The sequence below is a fragment of the Chaetodon trifascialis genome, chromosome 4, assembly GCF_039877785.1.
Source record: "Chaetodon trifascialis isolate fChaTrf1 chromosome 4, fChaTrf1.hap1, whole genome shotgun sequence".
Lineage (NCBI taxonomy): Eukaryota > Metazoa > Chordata > Actinopteri > Chaetodontiformes > Chaetodontidae > Chaetodon > Chaetodon trifascialis.
The window spans coordinates 27,941,252-27,965,082 of NC_092059.1; the positions used below are offsets into that span (position 1 = coordinate 27,941,252).

A 23,831-nucleotide genomic window follows, 5' to 3' on the forward strand; every position below is an offset into this window, starting at 1 on the left:
TTTACCACTATCAAAATAATAATATAATATAATATAATATAATATAATATAATATAATATAATATAATATAATATAATATAATATAATATAATATAGACTAGAGAAGGTTTTCTACAGTACTGAAACAAACAACAGTGCATACAACACACCATAAGTTCTCCCACTGATGATAACTTACAACTGATGTGTTTATTTTATGGATTTTGTTTAGGATCGCCTTCTTTTAATGACTATTTCCAGTATTATTGCTCTTTGTTGCTGCTGTTTTGATTTCAACATGTAAATTCAGCTCCTGTTCTTCTCGACTGAATGAATGAATGTCATGTTGTTCATGTTATCAAAAAGACCGCTTGTGGAAACTTGATAATATAATGCAGGTTTCCAGAGGTCCTAAAAAGTCATAGAAAATGTAAAATTTAACTTTAAATTGAATGAAATATGTGAAATACTGCTAAAGGGGTCTTGACTTTCTTTTGTTCATCACAGTAAATTGTGACAATTAAAGAGGTAAAAGGCACTTTTAAAAATTGGCTAAACGTCATCAAGACTCAGCTTCTCAGCAGTCTGACTGTGTGCAATGTTTTAGAACTTTGAAAAATCTGAAAAGCAGTTTATGATTGAAGACTTCCTCATATTCTTCTCATGTGTCATTACTGAAAAACATCTGAACAGCTGCTTATTATGACTCTGACCCAATACAGGACTGGTTCTTTAGAATTTTTAAAAGGCTCTGACAAAGAATTCCCCATTCACAATTGTGTGCCTGCAACATTAAAAACAAGTATTTCATGTTAACAGCTCTGCAATCTTAATGTCCCTGACAGGTATAGTGTTAACATTCTTACCTGCTCACTGTCTGCACTGTTTAGGCTCTTCTGTCTGATCGCTCACATACAGACAGACATTTTCAGACAGAAAACTCTATTTCGTCATGGAAAGATATACAAAATGAAATACAGTGCATTCTAAATGTGATAGTGGGATTATGCTAGATGCTGATACTGATGACTTGTCAGCATTAAGAGAAACTTAACATCCCATGGTGAGACTTCCATTTACAAGACAAGGACACAAACATTTTGTGTTGATGCTATCTTGCCGTTATTTTTTTTTTACAGTGCATATGTACAGTACCATTTTAACGACATGTGCATGACAGTATATGCCTGTGATTTATTTGTCCTGACACATTCTTGTCAATGGTACTGACAGATATGACTGGCAGCTCTATTAACTACCTGGCACAAACCACTGGTTACACCTGTCATTTGTACCCCAGTGAAACTGAAGCTGAGTCAAACTCATAGCTCAGATCCTGAAACTGATTGACAGCAACAGCTGTGAACAACAGGAGATGAATGTTTTTAAGCGGTGCCGGGTACTGGTGGCCTGTGTGGGTTGTGGGTGTGGTCCAAATGGATCATATTTCTGATTTTTCTGTTTGTTTCCATTTTCATACCTTGGCTGACCCAGAAGCTGTTTCATGATGAAGACAGATGTTGACCTGTTTACGGTGCTAAGGTCTTACTTGGCTGGTAAACTAAGCAGCTGTAATATGTCACTGTGGGGGAAAAAAAAAACAACTACAGCACAGTCGCCCTACAGTACCCTCTGTCTAAGAGTCTCATGCTAAAGTGTGTATATCATGTCTGTCTATGTATGTTTCATCAGTATTGCAACAATAGCGTGACTTCACTGCAGAGCAAACAGTTTTGGAGGTCTGTCCCTGTTGGTGGCAACATGTGGAACACAGGAGATTTCCCTGTATGGACTATAAATGTTTGTCACAGACACATTTTCCTTGTGTCTGCTGTTGAATATGAAGTTTGCGTTCATGGCGGCAGGTGTGCAGTTATGCCGACGGAGAGTACAGAACACAGGTGTCTATCTCACTGAGAGCAGAGAAGAAACACATATATTAATTTAGTTTAATTTCAGCCCTTGTTCTTTTGCAGCACAGCTTCTGCCTTAAGGGATGCTTCTCACCTTAGACAGGTGTGTGCGTGTGTGTGTGTGTGTGTGTGTGTGTGTGTGTGTGTGTGTGTGTGTGTGTGTCTGAAGGGAATGAGATTACTCTGTGATTGATAATAACAGCTGGTTTCAATACATTACAGGCATGATACTATCTACCATTCCAGCTAGGAGTGTGAATGAGAATGTGAACCAAAATGACTGTTCCACTAATGCAGCAGTTGTTCTGTGAGAAACCAAGTCTGAAACACATTGTGTATCAAAACAGTGACTAGAGGACACAACAGACGAGTTGACTAATTATCTTAAATCACCAGGATGTTAAGGCACATGAGCCTTGGTTAGCATTTGTAGGTCTGTATGTGAGTTTTATTGTCTGGGGGTCAAGGGACTTCATTATTTTTTGACAACAATAATTATTTTGAGTAACTCTGCAGTATAATTTTTGTTTCTTCACAGAGTGACTTTGTTTGGGTGGCATGACAGTCTAATATATGATGTCTGCTATGATAAAGGCCTGTATAGAAGTCCTTTTTTCCAAATAGTTGTTTATTTTCTCATACATATTTAGATCTACTAGTAAAATCTATGAATTATATATAATTATAAAATGGGCATTTTCAAGAACAAGTCAGTGATTCCATATTGATGCAAAATATTCTTTATTGCTATATGATTGTAAAAAGTTGTAACAAGTTGAATATGAGCTCTGCACAACTGTTTGAAGTGAGTTTCCAAGCAAATGAAGCAACTTGGGCAGGTAGGAGGTAAAAGAGGCCAGAGTTACTGCCCAAATTGCTGTAGAAAAGTTATGTAAGGTGGTACACAGACAAGTTTGATCCAAACTCAGTTCAACAGTTCAGAGAGTTCATCAGCAAAAATGAAGACTGGAAACAAGTAAAACCCTCACCGACACTGACCAAAACAGAATATTTCTATAATGGCACCACAAATGGCAGCCTCAAAATTACCCCAGAGTTAAATCAACACTAGCAAATCAACCAAAATGTACAGAATGAGCTTTAGAGCTGTACTGCACAGGTGCCATACAGCTCAGTCTTATTTCATAAACTACTGAAACCCATATAAACAGCCCAATGCAAGACTTATTTTAATGTTTGGATATATAAACTGTATCCTACAACAACTGCATGCAGTGGTCTTCTTGGTGTTATTTTTAGTATTTACCCTCCACCAGACCATGTAAGCTCTAAACTGACTATGAGCAATGACCCTTTAAAAGGGCTAAATGTTTCCACTGTGGTAATATGTCTTCCTTATAATGCAACACTATTAATCCATGTTAGTCAGTGGCAGCATTGGAGTTCAGAGGGAGGAAAAGGCTGGTCTGCTTTCACTTTGTGTTTGAATTTCTTACTGTGCTGCACACAGCAGCTCTGTACTGCCATCTAGTGATATAAAAATCAACAAGCACCGGATTTGAAATCCACCCTTTTCCTGCTCTGTCTCACTCACCACAAACACACACTCGTCCAAACTAGTTCATTCTTCACAGTGAGACGATGCAAAACAGCTGCACTGGTTTAGTTTATACTTACAATTAAACATGACATCTGAACATAAACATATAATTACTATAGAACACATTCTCATCTATTTTTATGATCAGTCTCGCTGGTGGACAGATCTAGTGGTGTTTCCTTTAGCTATTCCAGACACGGGCACAGGATTAATTCTTCTTTCAACCAGACTAAGAGTCTTTATGCTAGGAGCTCTGTCAGACTGTATATAGATACAGCTGTGCTTTGAGCTAAATGCTAACATCTGCCTGCCTAATGATGACAATGACCATGCTAACACGCAGGTAAAATATTTGTTAGCATGTTAGCATGCTAACATCTGCTAATTAGCAGAAAACATAAAGTACAGGTTAGGCTTATGGGAATGTGGCCATAAACCAAAGTACTGGACAAATTCAAATGTTGACCTGATGATGATTTTTGTGATATTTCAATATTTCTTTATGTACAAATTGAAAATTCTGAGAAAAACGGATTGATGAAAACCCAACTAGTGTCATTTCATAACAATCCAACGAATTAAACATTTTAGTCTGGACCAAAGTGATAGACTGATGGACTGACACTGGTGTCCCTACAGCCACAGTGCAAGTGTGGCTGAAAAGCTGACTAAGCTCTATATGGAAAGTGTCCTGAGACAACTTCTGTTGTGATTTGGCGCTATACAAATAAAATTGAATTGAATTGAAATTGAATTAAGATTCTATAACAAACACATCATTATTTCTCTTCATATCTTCCTTTGTCAGTAGAATCTTTTGATCGTTACCTGAGGAAGCATTTTTTTCCGGTGGGGCTTTGATTTCGGAATAATCCATGAAACCTGCTGATGCTGTCGACTTAGATCTTGTCTTGTTTCCTCTCTGCCTCTCTTTAGACACAGTTGCTCCTGCACTGATAGGTGTACCTATCAGTGTCTCTATATTACAATGTTCAGCCCTTCCTCCACCCTCTGACTTGATCTGTCGACCATTCTTCCTGACACCCATTGCCTCTCCTTGGCCATCAGATATCAGCCATGTCCCCACACCCTGGTTCTTCTCAACCACACCGTTGCCTCTTTTCCAACCAAGAGTTAAAGTCCCAGCGGTGTCTCCCCCTTGCATGATATGCTGAGTGTGTCCAGATGTTCCATTCAGCAGAATCATGCCCTGCAAGTTGGTAGGTTGGCAGGTCGGTTCAGCCAGCAGTATTTCCGGTGGGGCTTTGATTTCAGAATTATCCATGAAACCTGCTGATGCTGTCGACTTAGATCTTGTCTTGTTTCCTCTCTGCCTCTCTTTAGACCCTGTTGCTCCTGCATTGATAGGTGCACCTATCAGTGTCTCTATATTACAATGTTCAGCCCTACCACCACCTCCACCATCTGACTTGATCCGTCGACCATTCTTCCTGACACCCATTGCCTCTCCTTGGCCATCAGACATCAGCCATGTCCCTACACCCTGCTTTGTCTCAACCACACTGTTGCCTCTTTTCCAACCAAGAGTTAAAGTCCCAGCGGTGTTTCCCCCTTGCATGATGCGTTCAGTGTGTCCAGATGTTCCATTCAGCAGAATCATGCCCTGCAGGTTGGTAGGCTGGCAGGTCGGTTCAGCTAGCAGCATGCACTGTGCTGCTGGCTGAACCTCCTGAAGCTGTGGCTGGACTATGTAGGGCTGCACCACAGGGCTGGTGGTGTAGTAGATAGGCTGCTGTTGCTGTAAGAGAAGTATCTGTCCAGGAGAGGGCAGCATGGCTCTGGTAACAGGACCAAGATGAGACGACTGAGCCACACTACTGGTGCTTTGTGAAGCATGCCCATGCACGCTGCTGGAAGCTGCTCCATTAAAGCCCATGACTCTGGTAGATGACTGGCTGATGCTGACATTCTGGTTATGCTCTGTGCTCTTGCTATGAATATTCGGTGGTTTAGTCTCCAATGTGGGCCCGGAAATGTGCTTAACTTTATCTACTGGTGGGAGGACAATGCTTTGAAGTATTGGAGGAGTTGGAGGTCTAGGAGGAGAACAGACGTCAGCCAGGGTCTTGAACTTAAGCCCGAGGTTATCGAGGAACTGCAGGTCGTTGTCAGATTCCAGGAGGCTGCATGAGCCCACAGAGCCAGCAGAGGAGCCCTGGCCCTCATAGTCATAAACCAGCAGACAGTCCTTTGCTGCCTGCTGCTCTGCTGCACAGCTCGCCTTCTGCACAGACATGAACATGAACACAGAACATGAAAGGCACATTACTCCCATCTCTGTCAATTCAGTCATGATTACATCCAGCTCCAATTGAACAATCTGCAGACTAAAACTCTGCACTAATGGGCTCTATCAGTTGTCACTCTACTATAAGAGATGGCAGCATGGGTGCTCTGCCTGTGACATAGATGGATAGAATCTATATGATCTTTCCTCTGACATTAGGTTGACCAGCCATGGCTAAATAAGAAACATACCATCCAAATATAATTTAAGATCCTCATATCACACAAATAAAACATTATGCATGAATAGACTACAAATGCTCTCTATGTGGTCTGATTGAGACCCAACCCTTCTAAAGTATTCAGCTATAAGCTCTGAAATAAAAAGCCATTCATAGGAAAGATGCGGTGAGATGTAATGAATCAGTGGCCAACATTTGCTGAATTATGTACACTGCTACCTAAATCAGAGTTCTGGTTATGCTGTTTGTTTCTTCCTTTTTTAAAGATCCAGTGAAATTAAAAATACATTTGCAAAAATCTGTAAAATTCTTTTTGATGATCTTATCCTACACTCTAGGGTGTCTGCATAAATATATCCAGTCAATGTGAATTCAGGAGACCATCTTTTTTCACATTTCCCTTGTCCTTCTTTTCCTGATTTGACAATGTATGTGAGGGAGGTGTGTGTGAGAAGTAACTTCCTCATAACTTGGTTGTTCTTCACAGCAATTCCTCATGCTCACTCATAAGTCATGCCAGTGTTTGAAGAATCAAACTGGGGAGTTTAAACCACCAGAAAATCTTTCTGAAAATGATACCCAGGCCGCACTTCCAGTTTTATTCAGTGAAATTCAATTCTAAATACTTTCTTCATCCCATGAGAAACAGAAGCACTAATGCTAGTGTCCAATCTGTAGTGGACTAACAACATCCAGCACCACACTACTCCTCAGGAGTATATCACATTGCATACGCTATTCTACATTTGCCATTTAAGACTTCTTTGTGTAGAATTTGAATATTTTTGACTCTGGCACCCACCAATGGTGGTATCAAACACCACACTGAGGCAGATTGAGCACACTCCCAAAGGATCTGAGCCAGGACAAATAGACAGCACAATTTTTAACTGGGATTGCATTATGGTGCCATCAAAGTAATGAATTACAATAATGTTATAATCACATCAAAAATGTAAACATGGTGATTTTAACATTCATGCTTTCATATCAACTCCTTTCCATCAAAATTCTAAAAATCTCTTGCAACCTGTTGTCTGTCTGTGTGTAAAACTGACAAATATCAAACTACTAAACAAAAGTATGTCACATGTACACAATATCTCACTTTTCAATCAATGTCAATCAGTCAATCAATTTCCAACAAGAGGCCAATTTGACCTAAGCAGTCAACCACCAAAAATGATCTATACTCTGTCCATTACCAATAAATCTTTCAGACACATCAGACAGTCTGAAGTAATCCAAACAAGAGGCTGAGCTCATGATATCGTTATATATACTGGTCATGCTACTAGTTGTTTATTTGAAATATACCTCACATGCTCATTTTGTCTGCCTATGAAACTATGCTTTTTTCCTTACCTGCGAGTAGTACTGATGCAGAAACCCATCAGGTAATGCAATGACATCCATGCTGTCATATTGTTCTTCCATTGCGTACAGCTCTCTCCAGCTTTCCCTGGATTCTGCAAAGCTGCTCCGCTGCATCCTGCTGTTGGCCTCATAGCTGATCTGGGCAGTGCCCATGTTAAGAGGCATGAAGGAAGGTGTTGTGTTCGGTTGGGGGTTAGAAGCTACTTTACAGGCCTGTGCAGTAGATATGACAGCGGGTGACATCTGGAGTGGAGCGCTGAGCAGAGGGACATCCTGAAGGGAACATGGATAGAGATTGAAAAGAGGAATACTCACTTTTGTCTGTTTTTAGTTAAAGGACAGCAGCACAACTCGGCATAGAAGAAGCAGTGCTGCTGTAGGATCAGAAATGATCACATTTGTTGAGTGACAATGACACTGACTGTGTGTTACAGTATCCTTCCTGACTGAATTAGGGATACAGCGTGACAAACAACATGTTTTTTAATGTCTCTGGGGCACTGCTTTAAATCAGTTTTTCCTTCTGTGACATCACTGGTTCTACAAGATGAGCTGAAGGTTATCTCTTGGATTTCTAGTCTCTGCTTCTCAGTTTCCAGGGGGCGTGCTGTGGATGCCACTTAAAAACAAAGCTTCCTCCTTCTTTTGCTTGTTTTGGATATCTACGTGGAAAGTGGTGAATTTCTCCATTAAAATTGAAGGGCAGGAATTAGATATTTGGGGCAACTTATATAAGACACAGAGCTGCAGAGTTAAAATCTGTCATTAAAAACATACATTATTATCATGCTTACCATAATATCATATTAACTCATTCGTAGCACATTAGCACTGCATGCTTAAGTTGTGCAATCCTGAGTACAGACAGTCTGCTTTGTATTTTACCTTGTCCTCTCCTCGACCCTCTGTATGGTACACCATCAAGTGATCTTTGGCTTCAAAAGGAAGTTCAGAGAAGCTCCCTGACACTTGTCCACACGAGCAGGTCATCAGTAAGAAACCTGCGACTGAAAAACAAAAGGAACCACAACAAAAGTCAGAATCTTTCAATTCATCTTGCATAAATATTTTTTCACACACTCCAACTGGTAGACATGCAGATAATTTGATGAGCTGACCCTTAAATTCAACATTTGTAAAAACAACTTTACACTCATGACTAATTTTATTAAACATTCGCTATAAGCCACATGATGAAGAAGATGTCATTTTCAAAATGACATAATGGTTCACTTCTGCAAGGGTAATCCAAATGAATCTTCAGGGTATCATCAGTCATAACATCACTTGGTTGTTTTTGAACCACAATCCTAGATCATGCAAGTGTATTTTACCCATCATTTCTGAGGCATGCTACCACAATTCATACTCACTAAGCAGTGTCAGAAGTCCCAGGATCAGTGTCCCCACTCCCAGTCCTCCAAATGTGGACAAGGATTTCTTGAGAAAAGCTCCTCGACCTTGGACCTTGTCTGCTTTGCAGGTCTCTCCTCCGTTACAGGAACACACATGTAGGTTCAGGGACTGGGGTTCTGGGCAAGCGAGACCCTGCTTATCCCGGATAATGAAGACAACCTTGTGGTGACCAGGCCACAGTGGTTTCAAAGGGGTGAGGGTCACACTGGTATCTAAGACCAGGAGAGAAAAAAGAGTCTTACTGTTTCAGTACAGGAAAAACTGGTGACTTTTTTTTTTTTTTCTTGGATTTCATTTTTCTTTTTTCACTGTGTGATGAATAATTGTTTTGTCTTATGTAAAAGAATTACTGCCCCCAACTGTATACGAAACAATATAGAAAAATAAACTCCACATTCCACACCTAAATAAACACAGCAATCATCTAACATCTAGAAATAGCAAACAAGGATCCCACATCACCATCCAGCTACTGCCCTGTATCGCTCATCAGTGCTGACACAAAGATCATCAATAAGGAACTAGCTACCTGAGGATTTCCTGAGTTTTATAACATACTTTCAACAAACCAGCTTTATAAATTGCAGATATTCGTCTCACAACATGTGCATGAACTTTTCAATTGGGAGGTAATTAGATGTTAAACCATTTGTTGGGTTTTGATGAAAAAACAACATTCAAATAATCAGGTGATAAGAAAAATAGGGTACCATACCATTGGAAGATTCAAGCCTCCATTCTCCCTCACTCTTCTCTGCCACAAGACTGAAGTTTAAAGGGGCTGAGTTTGGGTCTCCATCCACATCCACTGCTGTGACATTAATGATTACAGTGTCTGAGCAGAGGTACTGCACATCCTTGGTCAGTGTGGGGCAGTTATCATTTACATCTCCCACCTGTAACGCTATTGTTCCTGTGACCATCTTAACAGGCATGTCTGTGGGAATCAGAGAACACAAGATGTCCAGAAAGGATAAGAAAACTTGTGGGATCCAAGCATTCACACTGAAATCCTTTAATGTTAAGTGTCTAAAAGTTGCATAGAGTGGATGTTGGTTCACAGAGTGATCAGCAGTAGCAAAACGTTCACATGACTAGGCGCCAGTTCAGTGTTGATATGAAAAATGTTGGTTAATGGAGCTTTAAAGTCTTCACTTAGCGCCATAACAATGCAGATCATAGAAAGGCTGATTGCAGCCTTCAAAAGCTCCGCAACCCCTTGCAAACCCCTCAGCAAATCTTCTCTAAACTCAAGTCAACACTTACTATCCATAAACAGCACTTACCCTGAGTCATACTCAGTATTTTAGCGTAGTATGTTCCGTTAACCAAGAATGGAGACTCTCTGTCTGGGTGCTTTTGAAGTTTAATCTCAGCTGTTTCTGGGTCGATCAGCAGCCAGTTATCAGGATCGTAGCCTTTAGCATATCTGTGGGAAGAGCATGCAGCAACATTTACTTTTTAGATTACAACAATCAAAGCAGTCATATATTTCAATCTGTGAATGGACTGTATTTATATAGCGCTTTTCTAGTCTGACCACTAGAAGAAGACCACTCAAAGCGCTTTTCTAAGTCTGCATTCATCCATTCACACAAACATTCATACAGCAGCTAAGCCACCTGCTCACTATGAGTGTGATCCACTCACACACCGATGGCACAGCATCGTGGGCAGTTTTGGGGTTCAGTATCTTGCCCAAAGATACTTCGGCATGTGGACTGCCCAGGCCAGGGATTAAACCACCGACCTTCTGATAGGTGGACGACCACTCTACCTCCTGATATAATGTATCATTCATATTAATTCCTTTGCTGCAGAATTTCACAGTGAATACAGAGAGAAATGAAATGATAATATATCCTAATCACATTCTGTACAATTTGTTGGAGTTTAAAGATGATGTTCTGTTTTCTTATTGTAATTAAATCCCATGAAAAGACAAAACCAATGATGTGTTTGTCGACAGGTGTTGACAAGTTCTCTTAATAGCCCACTGTCTGAACTCCCTACTCCCGACCTACCACTGTGCCTCTTACCTCCAAATCCCTTGGTTCCTACTCAAGACCTGTAAATCTTTAAAAGCACCTCAGAAATATATTGTTTCATTTTTAGCCTTACTTTTGGCATAAGATGGCAAAGTCTGTCTCTCTGTCAGTTGACCAGGCCACTACTTTGACTGAGAGCAAAATATCTCAACAACCACTGGCTTCCAACAAGCCAACATTCCAACAAGCATTGGCTTTAAATTTGGTACTATGGATCATGGCCCCCAAGGGATGAATACTATATGACTTTGGTGATCCTCTGACTTTTCCTCTAGAGCCAACAGGTTCACATTTGTGTTGAAGAGTGAAATATAGATAGATAGATATTGCTCTTTATTGGTTTTGTTGATTTTCTGACTTTTCATCCTCGTAAGTCACCAACATTACGGCCACTCATGTGTCTGCAGCCTTTTGGTCTTTTGGTCTTTTTAAAATAGGCTCAGAAATGTCCTGAAACAGCTGGTCACTATAGTTTTTAACAAACACTACTCAAACAGGACAAAATAGTGCATTTGTCAGGGACTGTTTTATGCTATTAAATTCAATTACAATCCATTGTTGTAGTTATATGTGGTTATTTTATGAAAATACATTTATGGAGCTTTTAAGCTAAAAATAAAGTGTGACTTCATCTCACCGAACATTTGTTGCAGGCTGTCCAGTATCAGCTTCTTTAGCTCCAAAGACAGCAATTGTCTTCATTAATGGAGTCTTGCTTGGGTCTTCGGAAACAGACACAGGTTTTACTGCAGGTTTATAGACGATCCCCTCAGGCATGTTCTGCACTGCGATGTTCACTGGGTAAACTTTGCCTTTTGTTGGCCTCTTTTTGTTGCCACCAGATCCAGAACTCCAGCCAGCACCTGTAGCAGCTCCACCTCCAGGTCCACCACCACCCCCCTTTCCCCCTCCTCCTCCTGTGCCTCCTCCTCCTCCCCCTCCTCCCGTGCCTCCTGTACCTCCTGTACCTCCTGTGCCTCCTGTACCTCCTGTGCCTCCTGTGCCTCCTCCTCCCCCTCCTCCTCCTCCGCCTCCTGCGCCGCCTCCTCCTCCACCACCACCTCCTCCTCCACCACCTCCTCCTCCACCACCTCCTCCGTCTCCTCCTGCTCCTCCTGCTCCTCCTGCTCCTCCTGCTCCTCCGGCTCCTCCCACAGCTGGGTTAACATTGGATACTACTACTCCCAGCTTGATATCAGGAGTTTCCTCAAAATCAACAGGCTGGAAGGAAAAGCAGAATTGAGCCACATCAGTTGACTCTCACAGGACACTGTTAAACAGCTGTTAAACAACAACAACAACAACAACTGAAAATTGCCCAATAAATCATAGACTCTAGTGTGACTAAAAAGTTTTCAACACACTTCTTTACATGCTGTTTAGTCATTAGGCATTAAAAGACAAAACAGCTTTTTTTTAATTCTATAATGTACATGAAAAAGAAAATGTCAATAGCCATGCATGGACACAGCTACATTTGAATGCCAATCATTTATTTAAAAAACAAAACAAAAAACTTTATTAAATATTTTACGTGTATTTAGTTGGTAGGGGAATAAATTACCATTTATAAATATCTAACAAATAAATGAATCTAAAATCAGCTGTTTTAATGAAATTTATTGTTTAGGAGATGGATTGCCTGGTGGAAAATATGTCCTTAACAAAAGATTAGAAAGATGAACCCATATATCAATCTGTATCAAAAGATTTTGGCAGAGCTAACTTGATCGACGTTTTCCTCATTGGTTTTGAAGGATCTGTATGTTTTGACACACAGAAACAGTGTGGTTAAGTTATCCAATTTGGTGATTCATATGAGGAAACATATATTAGTTTGGAGAAAAATACAAAATGTGTTTTTCTTCCACTTGTAAAAATGTGAAAAATTCATATCTGGGATTTTCCATTTTTACAGATGAATTTTGTTCAAAATGTTGTTTCATTTGAAATCTCATTTCATTAAAGCTAAATCTTATTAAAGGAGCTTATTCAAAAGAAGAAATAGGTTGTTAGAAATCAATCAGAGGGGACAGCTCACCCTTTTAGCTCTTTTTTTTTTGTATTTGCTGCTTTGGTTTATGTATAATGATACTGTACATACTGAGATTACATTCAAACATCTTGCATCTTCTTGATAAATAGACAGTGTTCTTAAGGGGCGCATCCTCCTCCATTATACACACACATTTTGGATGTGCAGGTGCTGCAGTAAAGACAGGTCTACCTTTTCAAGCATCAGAACACCTTCGTTGGTTTTGGGATCAGTCTTTACACTGAACGTTCCGTCTTCATTTCCACTGACGATTTGAAAAACAGCCAGCCAGTTGTTAGATCCTTCCTCATCAGAATCCAGTGCTTGGAACCTCATGACCTCCTTCTGCGCCGTGTTCTCCACAATGCTCCCTGAATACTAGAACAGCACAGCACAGGCAAGAAAAAAAGTTTCATTTTGCCATTATTACTTTGAATAACTTTGATATTTGGGGTAATATACTTATTCGCTTTCTGGTGGAGAGAGATGAGAAGATTACAGCCAACGGCCAGTTAGCTTAGCACAATGACTAGAAACAGGGGCAAAGAGCAGGCATGGCCCTACAGCCCCTCTAAAGCTCACCATTTAACATGTTTTACTACCTGATTCATGCAAAAAGTTGCTGTGCAACCACCTACACTTTGGTTTTTAAAAAAGTTAAACAAATGAGATATAGTTAATTAAACCACTTTCACATTAGACAAAAAAACAACCCACTAACATCTGGCTTTTTTTCTTCAAGAGTCCAATTGGCATTCATTCCAGGGTCAAATGACTGCGCAGTAGTCAGGGGTATTTATTGGACCCAGCTCCATGAAAAACATGGAGAACATGGAAACATGACACCTGGGTGGATACGCTAATTTACACCCCTTTTCCGACACAATGATGACAGGCATTGAAGTTCTGGATGGTTGCATGTAAAAATTGCCTGATAGACAGAATTCCCAACTTGTTACACTACATTATCATCCCATCATCATTGCCTAAAATACATATAGAAAAATAACCACCATGATATTGACACCGGCTTCCATGCTGCTCTCCCCAAATAAAGAATTTGAATTCTAGGACATTACAGTTCACTGACATTCACATTACAGCTGGTGAATTCTTTTCATCACTGTAGTTCTCGACGGTAGCTGGAAATTAGAGTCAGATGACGCTATCTGAAACGCCTCTTTTAGGCCCTCGTCTTCCACGGTTGAAATCGTCCTGCAATCAGCAGCAACCCACTTTGCGATTGAGTTTGTCAGTTTTTCTGTCGTGGCTTTGCTCATTCGTTTTCCAAACTCAGCAAGTGTGGGTTGGCGGAGTGAGCTCACGGTAGCACTAGCGGCACTAGCAGCAACTACATGTTTAGCGTTTAAATGATAATTCAGGCTGGAGCTGCTACGGTGATAGGAAAATTCTTTTTTACACAAGGTACAAATCACTGCGTCCTTGTTAATAGTCCCGTCTTCGTTCTTTTTATAAATAAACTTGCCGTTCAAAGGTCCAAGTAGGCTTGCCTCGCTCTCCGGTGTCGCATCCATGTCTGTTGTCACCCTGCTTTTGACTAGTGGCGCAGGTAGGATGCGACCTGCCACTGCAGCCTACGGGTCACTCAAAGGGCCAAATTTAAAATGCTTGCGCATTGACTTGCCACTCATGATTAATTGCATTAATTTTTATAGCGCGTTAATTTGCAGCGTAATTAATTAATCTAATTAATGCGTTAAACTGACAGCCCTACTATTTACAAGTAAGTGACCTTTCCCATTAATCATTTTAGACCCATTTGTTGTAAGAGATTTACTTCTTTTCATGCTTTATATCTTTATTATTCCACATGAAATGTTTACAGGCAGAATAAAATAAATAAGAATAAGTCCCACTATTTCAATTTTAACTATTTAATCTAATTCTACTTGAAAATAAAGCAAACTAAGCCTTCTTGATTGCATGAATTACGTAAGGCAGATGTTTTGTTCATAGATAAAGGATAACAATGACATATGATACATTGCCTTGCAACTCGGAGCGAACACTATTGGAGACACTTGTACCCCTTTGTTCTTGCTTTTATTTAATTTTACTAATTGTATTGTATTCATGTTTTTATAAAAATAATTTTTATGATAATTAAGTAAAATAAGTTAATTCCTCAAAATGTATAATTTTATAAATTCATCACAGATTTAATGTGCCAGTTATTAATTTTAAATAAAAGAGTGACAGTGGTATCAATCTGAACATCTACTTCTATGTCAGAAAGTGTATAGAGAGTCAGTCGTTGATATTGTAGCAGTGTGGGAAGGTACAATATGTGGTTTTTGGATGTAGCTAGCTGACAATGTAGGCTGCACACAGTATGTAGACAGTGTAGAGAAATACTGGGGAGCACTGTTTATACTCTGTTTTAAGTCACTGACACTGTTTATTTCTTATCAGAATGTCTTCCCTGGAAAACAAAGTCAGAGGTACCTCATCTTTTTCCAGGCTGGGTTTGTTATCATTGATGTCCAGTACTTTGATATGAATAGTCCCGGTGCCTGTGTTGCCTCCTGCAGCTCCTTCCATATCTGTTCCTTTAATTGTTAGGTTGTAGGATCTGTGTTTCTGTGGACAACAGAGGGATCAAGTTATAGTTGATGTACAGCATATGAAACTTAAATCAGTCAAGTTGTACTAGTTTTACACAGGAAATGTTTCCACCGCACTTCTCTTACCTCTCTGTCTAAGGTGTTTTCTTTGACAAAGATTGATCCGTTTTGTTTGTTTATGTAGAACAGATATTTGCCATCAAAGGGCTCCTGCTTCATAATGCTGTATGCGATCTTTGAATGGGAACAGTTGAACTTGTCTGCATCAGTAGCTGTAATCACGCCAACCAGAGTCCCTAGACAAAAAATAGGAAGACAACATTCAGTAACTTTTCCATCAATAGGTAACATTGCTGTAATGCTCTGTTGTCTTGCCATGTGGACTGAACCTGAATCAGGATTTTCATGCATGACTCAGTCGGGCAGAGACACGCTGGATGGCAGTAGATTGTTTCAGAAGTAGCTTATGTAACTCCATCAATCCTAAATCAGGTTTAACTTGATCTGGGACATCAGCAAATGTCAAACTAGTTTACTATCTGAGTCCTGGTTAGAATGTAAACTGCTTTCCTGCATGCTTAGGTTGTAACTCTAAAGCCCAGCTGGTGGATCCTGAATGCTGCAAAGTTCAAAACCAAAAAACATTCTCCCTCTCTGTCCAGAGAGTGTGCCATTTGTCCAAAATGTCCAAAGTGTCCAAATTAGAAAAGGTTTAATGTCTGAAGACCATTAATATCCACAGCAGATTTCGTGGTGATCTGACCAAATATCAGAATCTATAGTTAGATACACTGAGCAACCTGCGTGCTGAATTGGTGTAGCTCTTTTCTGTTTTTTGTGGCAGTGAAATAAGGTACATACCCAAGTGCAAACATAAAGAGAAAATTTGAATCCTGTATTTTGAGTGTGGGTGGCAGAAAACAACATTTACCTGGTGCACTGGACTCATAGACTGCAGCTGGAGGTACAGGGGCAAAAACAGGTGGATTATCATTCTCATCCTCCACATCAAATCTCAGGTCTATTCTGCCTTCAGCCACACTGCCATTACGAAATCTGGCCACTCCTGTCACCTGAACAGAGATGAAGACACATGTGTTCGAGTGGTTAGAAATTCCCTTGATTTTCAAAGCTCTGCGTTGTTGCAAAACAGCGGTGAAGAAAATATTTAAATTCAATAATTAATTGCCACTGATCACTTTTTATTTTCAATTTTCATGTTTGTTTTTCATGAAGTTTCTGTGAAACTTTGTTTGTGCACCACAATGTTTGGTCTTTATTATACTATTTTATTCAGAACTAGTTTTAATCAGCCTCTGCCATCAGCAACTCTTGCTGATGTTGATTTGCAGCCAGTTAAAGCCACTATGTCTACACTGTGGGGATCGCAGTGCAGCTATTGCTTCAGCATTGTTAAACGTTGAATTCTAGTTGATTATTGATTGAGTAGATGTGTAATAAGATGTGTCCTCACAATGTAGGTTTCTTTCTCCTCTCGGTTCAGTTTTCCTCGGACATACACCAGTCCAGTATTCTCATCCACAATAAAAAGGTTGACTGGTGGTAGACTGGCCCCTTGACCCTGCAGAGAGTAGAACAGGTCCCTCCCTCCATTCTGGTCTGACCTGATCTGAGAATGATGACAACAATCATGAAGTTATTAAAAAAAATGCAATATATCATACAATCAATATTGTCTGTCTCACAATGTCAATTCAGTGAAACATTATTGAAACCTCTGTGACACTTAAATTGTAAAATTCTGCTCACAGTGACAAGAAACAATTTAAAGCTGATGTCCACAAACACAGAAAAACAATTCAAATAACTCAGTAAAACCTTTTTAATTCTTCACCTTAATCAGTCAAAGAAGTTGTGGAACTGCATCTAACACACCATCTGCTCGCTTGCACTTCAACTCAAAGACAGTTCAACAAAATATTTGTACTTTTTTTTTTTTTTTTTTTTTTTTGAAAAATTGACTTGTGAGAAACAACCCTATCACCAGATCCAGTGTCAGGCCAAAGACCAGGGTTTGATTCCCATGTGAAACCAATAGTTAGTGTTGATAGTTTTAACTAGTTATTCTAAGATAGCACAGCATGACCCAACCAAGTAGTTTTGGTGTCCACTATGCTCTGTGACTGCCAGTCAGCTTGCTGCTTCCTCACTATGAGTGGAGCCCAGCCACAGATCAACAAAATCAATGTTTGCTGTCCTCGCTTCATGATGGTAGAACAAGCTCCCCACTGACATCAGGACAGCACAAACTCTACACAACTTCTGTCTATTATTGTAAGTTGCCTTAATGTGTGCAAATATATATTAAAATATAACGCAATGATCACTAACTGCCTCTACAACAGCTGTGCTGTACACATGCTGGGCGTCTCAGCCTCGTGCTCCAGGGCATGCAAACAGATGCGAATATGGCAACAAATAATGATATGCCTTATTTCACTAAGATGAAAGTTTTAATGCACCCTGAAACCTGATGAAACGATGAAGATGTCAAGCCTGAACACGAGAACTACAGCAAAGGATGACAACTTTTATCACTCCAGGGAATATTTTTATGTATGTGGAGCTGTTTGCTTTACCTACAGGCTCTGTGTGTATTTATGAGTTTGGCCTAACACATGCATCAAAATCCAAAAGAGATGATTCATACAGTCATCAGTTTTATGTCTTCTTCAGATCTTATGTCTCATTCTGAATTATAACAGAGCAAGAACCCTCATGCAGGTTTTTGAGCTCCACCAAAAATGAAATAAATGTCTTTTTACAAGTGAGGACATGGACAGGATTGTTAGATTGATGCACAACAATCTGGGCCAAATATGTATGCCTCAGTGGGACCCCTCCCCATTTTTTTTTTACACCCATTCAATACACCTTTAAATGCAGTCGCCACAAGTATCCCAACCAACACTGAGAGAGGATTACTGTGTTACTTTACTTTTACAAAAGAACTGAATTAAGATGAATTCATTTACAAAGAGTGCTTGGCCTGGTCTATTGATACATAGACTTTAAAAACCTGACTGACTGGAGTTAATACCGGGGATAATGTTTAGTAATAACAGAAACAAAAGTCAAACTTTTCTGATAGTGCTGAAGATTTGATGAAAGGAAATAATGGATGGCTTAAATGTCTTCAGTTCAAACTGCCCCTGAGGCAAAGGAGCGCCTCTACCAGACAGAGTCTTGTTTTCAAAAGCATCAGATCCACATTCCTGTTAGGCTTCATGCTCCTTTAACCCTAACCCTGTTCTACTGCGATCACACACAATCATCCTATTTTTTAATATGGACTAGACTATGTCATAATGTTGGATTTACCAAGATGAAATATGAAATAGAAATCAAATCTATCGTTTAGCCTCATAGTGGTAGAGACATTTAAATGACACCTTTGTGGTGGAGAGACACACAGAAAACACGGAGATGACATGGGAATTTCTTACCCGTGCAACATAACCGCTTTTACTGTAGTCAAAGTTCTCTTTCAGCTTCTTCGTTGGGATAAGCCAGTCCCTCTTTTGGCGCCTGAGCAATGGGACATTGGCTGCACCGCTGACCAACTGCAAAGAGAGGAGGACATTCATCTCACATCATGTGGCAGTGTTGGTAGCACTATTTGTTTCAGTTTCAAGTCAGTTATTTTCCATTAATGACCAAAAAAGCACCAAGATAGTGATAGCTGTTTATGTACGAATTCACAGAGCTGATTGCTTTTGGCATCACTATATATGATGATCCTTAAATGTTAATTGTAAATGAATCTACTAATCAGCATGGTAACATTGCGAACTTGGTAATAACAACAGGGTCAAACATTGACAGTATTTCAATATCAGCATTAACTGTTTCTGACCATTACTGTGTGTTTTTTGATGTCATCCCAATCTTAACAAAGAGTAAAAGGGATTTTTGATACAAAAGAGATTCTTTCATGGCAAGGCTGAAGCAAGTTCTGTAATGTTATGAGGTCATTTGAGTCACACACTGCTGACTGATTAACTGAACAATTTGCATTGTTCTTCAATAACAAAAACTTTGATTAGAGCCAGCACTGCAACAACAGACGACCTCAACAAACCCTGTCAAACAGATGGAACCATGACAAAATTCTCCTGTATTACATCAACTCAGCTCTGCAAGATTAAATCTGAGGTTACCCTGATTCTTAAACTTATTTACTACAGATATCAGATATCAGGGGAGCCAGCTCGCTGAACATTTTGAAAGAAAGCTGCCTTCACCTTAGCCTTTAACTAGCTATGAGTTTTTTAATAACAAGCCTCAAACTTTTGTGCTTTGCCTCACACTTCTGCTCTGCTGCATTTATTTTAAAATGTTGTATTTTACCTGATTTTATGCATCCTGTCTACTCTACTTTTTAACTTTATTTAATTTCTATCATTAGGTCATTATTGTTGTTTATTATTTCAATAAGAAAACAAATTGAAACAAGACTGAAAGTCTGAAACTCCCTCGGCATCTCAAGGAGGCTGTGGAGTTCACTCATCAATATGAAAGTGTCTGCACAGTCCTGTTTTTCAGTCATCTGGTACTTTACAAATGTACATAGTGCAGCTGTCAATACTATGTAATGAGCAACATGCAGACTCCTTTATCCCGATGCACAGAACCACACTGAGTGGGTGTAGGGCTGAGATGCACATCACATCTGTGTCTGAATGTATTGAGAGCACTCCAGCTGCTGCTAATACGATGCTAATGTGGTACAGCTGGTGTAGACCAGGTGCTGGTGTTCATCCTCTGTGGAGCAGGAATATGATGAGCAAACTTCATAGCAAACTGTAAATAAAAGGAGTGATAAAATTCATTTCACATGAAGAATTTAAAATTATGTTTGTAAATGTGCCTCTGAGTAAGATTTGGAAACATTTTAAAATAAGTCGACATAATGTTTAACATAACGTTTTGAAATTGTCGAAGAACCTAAACAAACAACGTTTTACTATACGCTGACATCTCTCACCTTATTTCACCTTAACATGTGTAGACCTGCTCTGAAGTATGTTTGAAGCGTACTTAATCTCACCGCACATACTTTTCCAGTTGATGTGTGGGAGAAGCCGTATGCGTGCTGTGTGTACATACATCGTTTATACATTTGGCCCCAGGTGTTTTCATTCTGTCTGATGGTTATAAGTGGGTTACAAAGAGCTGAGCTATGCTGAGAATGGCAACTCAATATCATTCATACATCTATACATGACTATAATCATAGTGACTCAGCAGGTTTTCTCCAAATGATTAGATCAAAATGTGTGAAAAATGGCATCCGCCACTCAGTGAAGTCCTCTCATCACAGTCGTACAGATATTTTTAGACTCTTGTTCATAGAACCCACATGATCTGTCAGATTAAACTCTGCATGAACTGCACTGATTCTCTGTTTAGAGAATTAATTAGACTTCTAGAGCAGTGGTTCCCAACCTGTGGGTCGGGGTTCCCTTCAGGGGTCGCAAGCTAAATCTAAACAGTCATAGAATAAAATAAATACAATACGAAAGGAGAACATGCATTTCATTTACTGTTTTCAGATTCTTCTGTGATATTTGTTTTTGCCTTGTGAAATACAAAATTATTATTATTATTATTATTATTATTATTATTATTATTATTAGTAGTAGTAGTAGTAGTAGTATTAATACTACTACTACTACTATAATGGAATGGATTAAAAAAAAATAATAATAATAATAATAATAATAATAACAACTTATAATTAAACAATCTGTCCATTTACATTATTTTACATTACTAGAAATCCCTCCGAGGTAAGATTGCACATTTCTGCATCGTTCAGCTTGTGGAAGGACTCTTTGATGGCCAAGTTGTTGGAGGCAGGAGCTGCCGTATGACCACGATCTATGATAAGTCTCGTAAGTTACATATCATAGATCATTATGGTGCTACGAGGTAACAGACTTTTTGTGGCTGTAAATCCAGTAAGGGTAGGGATGGAGTTGAGTTATGAACTCAGAAGGCACATTTTACCCGTCTGCAGGCCTGAGGTTGTCTCCTGAGAGGGTTTCTATAGAACGATTTGTTTCCACATAGCTCCGTATCCACTTTTATTATACTCCCCCACATTCACACTTAAAAAGAGTATGATCTTTGTTTATTTACTTTTGCTCTAAAATATCTGTATATTTGTCATCTATTTTATCACGCTTGCTTATTATATCATACTGAACTGTGTATGGAGTCGGTAACCTATCTTACTTACTGTTACTGTTCTTATATATTCTATTCTAATAAAATAAAATCCAAAGCTTTTCATAGAGATAGATGGGCCTGTACAGTAAGTGTGAAAATGTGATGTTAATGTATATTGACAATAAGAACGATAAAACAATAAATTGTCTTGCCGTAAGAGACCGAGGGACATTTTAATCAGTCACGGTCTGGACGTGATCAACATAGCGTCAGCCGTGTGCCATGTTGGTTGACAAAATGAACTGTGTTGAACTCATTCAGAGTGGTACATAACTTTTACATACTTTGATTAATTAATGCCTTCCTGTAAATGTTGGCTGTGAAACCCTTTTTTTTTTCTTTTTAAACCATGAATACAGAAATAATAACATCCATATTTTTGGGAGACTTAAAGCACATGCACCTTGTTACTTCACCATATTCATGGTACAGTATATAGAGAGCTACATCATTCTGTGGGCATGCAACTGCAAACATTAATGGCTTAAAAACCTGATAGATGATGACACAACATGTCCATTAAGTCATACAAATAAGATAAATAGGATGAATTTTGTGTTTGAATTTGTAAAAACTGTTGATTTTCTTGAGGATCGTCTCTGTGTAGAAAATCACACAAGCTCAAGTTTGTTTTTCTTTGTGTTTGAGGGGAGGCAGTTAGGGCATGTCTACCCTGATGTTAAATCAAAAAAACAGAGTGGTGTCACTTACAGCTTTGTATGCAAATACAAGCTTGCAGAAATCAAGGCATGAAAGTTCACTACAAGAAGATCAGGTCAGCACAGTTTCTGTTCCAGGAACCTTGTCACTCCCATATTTGCTCTTTTCCCTGCCCGGAGAGAATACTGTTCTAATAAGCATGTTCAAAGTCAAATTAAGACCTAAAACGTAATCCCAACACCATGGTCTTCATTATTGTTGACTGTTTTGGCATAGTGATAATGGAATCAGTAAACCTGAATACAGTCAAGTGGCAAATATTCTTCTTGCACATCAAATCAAACAGTGAGTCCCTCTACTCTTCTAAACAAATGGTACAGAACAAGCCATTATCATCAACGCTGTTTAGAAAACTTTGACAAAATCATTTTGATTCAGGCTTCACTTGCATTATTTTGCCAGGGTTTTCAACCACATCCTCCACATGAGATGTGTTTGCTGAATGTAATTCAACAGCTATTAGCAAAGGAGAACAAAAACCAACCCTTTTCCAGTCACTACAAACCTGTTGTCCCATCGGTCCTAACATTTAGTTTGGCAAGATATAACAGAAATCAGTGAACTGTGGGCAAAGTGAAACAGACAGACAGACTGAGGGAGATGCCTGAGTGCTGTTGAAGAAGTCGTAAAACAACATCTTTAAAACTTTAAAACTAATTGTAGCTAATTCAAAACTAATTCCAAACATGGCACTAAGACAGCCTCTCATCTCTTTAAAGCTTGTTATTTTAGATTTTATGTGCTGACTGTGTTGATTGTTGAAGCTAGATTTAAAAAAAAAAAAAAAAGGCCATGTACTTATCAACAGAAAAGAGGGATCATTCAAGGTGAGGCAGGGAGGCATGAATGGAAAAAGATTCATAGCACCTGTGATGAGTTCATACTGATGTGAAGGGAAATTTAACACTATAAAGCTGTTGAGTGCAAACTTTAAGACTATTTTTACTTTACATATAAAAATAACTTAAATCAATCTTATCATAAAGGAGCTGATCATTACAGTCACAGCCACAGTCACCCCCCCCCCACATGCCTTGTCACTTGTTTTCCATTCACACGTCCTTTTTCATCCATCTCTTAATTTGTGTAACTCCCTTCCCTCATACATGCAGACACATAGAGACCCATCCTACGCAGACAAACAGGTGTGAACTCACCATGATGGACAGGTGAAGCAGTAAAACAATCGCCAACATGCCGTCCATGTCTAAGGTAGAAGGTGCACAGCGGGTAAAGAGGATCCCTCCACACACACTGAAGCACTGTATGCTGTGGTAAAGCTAATGGCTCCAGATGCCAACAGTCCCTCTGAACATGGAATGTTTCACTCACATCATCCTCCTTCTCTTGAGCTGCTCTGTCTTCTCCTCCCAGCTCTCTCCTCTTATCTATCAGCCCCCTTCAATGCCCTCCTCCTTACAACTCCTCCTGCCACACTGACAGCTCTCCCCT

At 39.4% G+C, this 23,831-nt stretch overlaps 1 protein-coding gene across 1 annotated transcript; it reads right to left on the reverse strand.

Moving 5' to 3' along the window:
* Positions 1-1,265: 1,265 nt before the first annotated feature.
* On the reverse strand, positions 1,266-23,636 carry LOC139330747 (desmoglein-2.1-like). The gene is made up of 16 exons (XM_070961841.1): positions 23,537-23,636; positions 18,872-18,988; positions 16,879-17,034; positions 16,336-16,477; positions 15,531-15,700; positions 15,286-15,420; positions 13,012-13,197; positions 11,771-12,005; positions 11,422-11,596; positions 10,023-10,165; positions 9,452-9,673; positions 8,694-8,948; positions 8,206-8,327; positions 7,309-7,593; positions 4,283-5,699; positions 1,266-1,339 (listed from the first exon to the last, which is right to left on the reverse strand). Exons 1-16 carry the CDS (start codon positions 23,582-23,584, stop codon positions 1,266-1,268), a joined length of 3,882 nt encoding a protein of 1,293 aa, XP_070817942.1. The 5' UTR covers positions 23,585-23,636.
* Positions 23,637-23,831: the final 195 nt, after the last annotated feature.

Bases quoted from the DNA above. Each gene is read 5' to 3' on its own strand.
- LOC139330747 (XM_070961841.1), bottom strand. From the start codon at position 23,584: ATGGACGGCATGTTGGCGATTGTTTTACTGCTTCACCTGTCCATCATG. The intron at 18,989-23,536 runs GTGAGTTCACAC...CTCTCTTTGCAG, and splicing joins TGCTTCACCTGTCCATCATG to TTGGTCAGCGGTGCAGCCAA. The intron at 15,421-15,530 runs GTAAGAGAAGTG...TGTTGTCCACAG, and splicing joins AAAACACCTTAGACAGAGAG to AAACACAGATCCTACAACCT.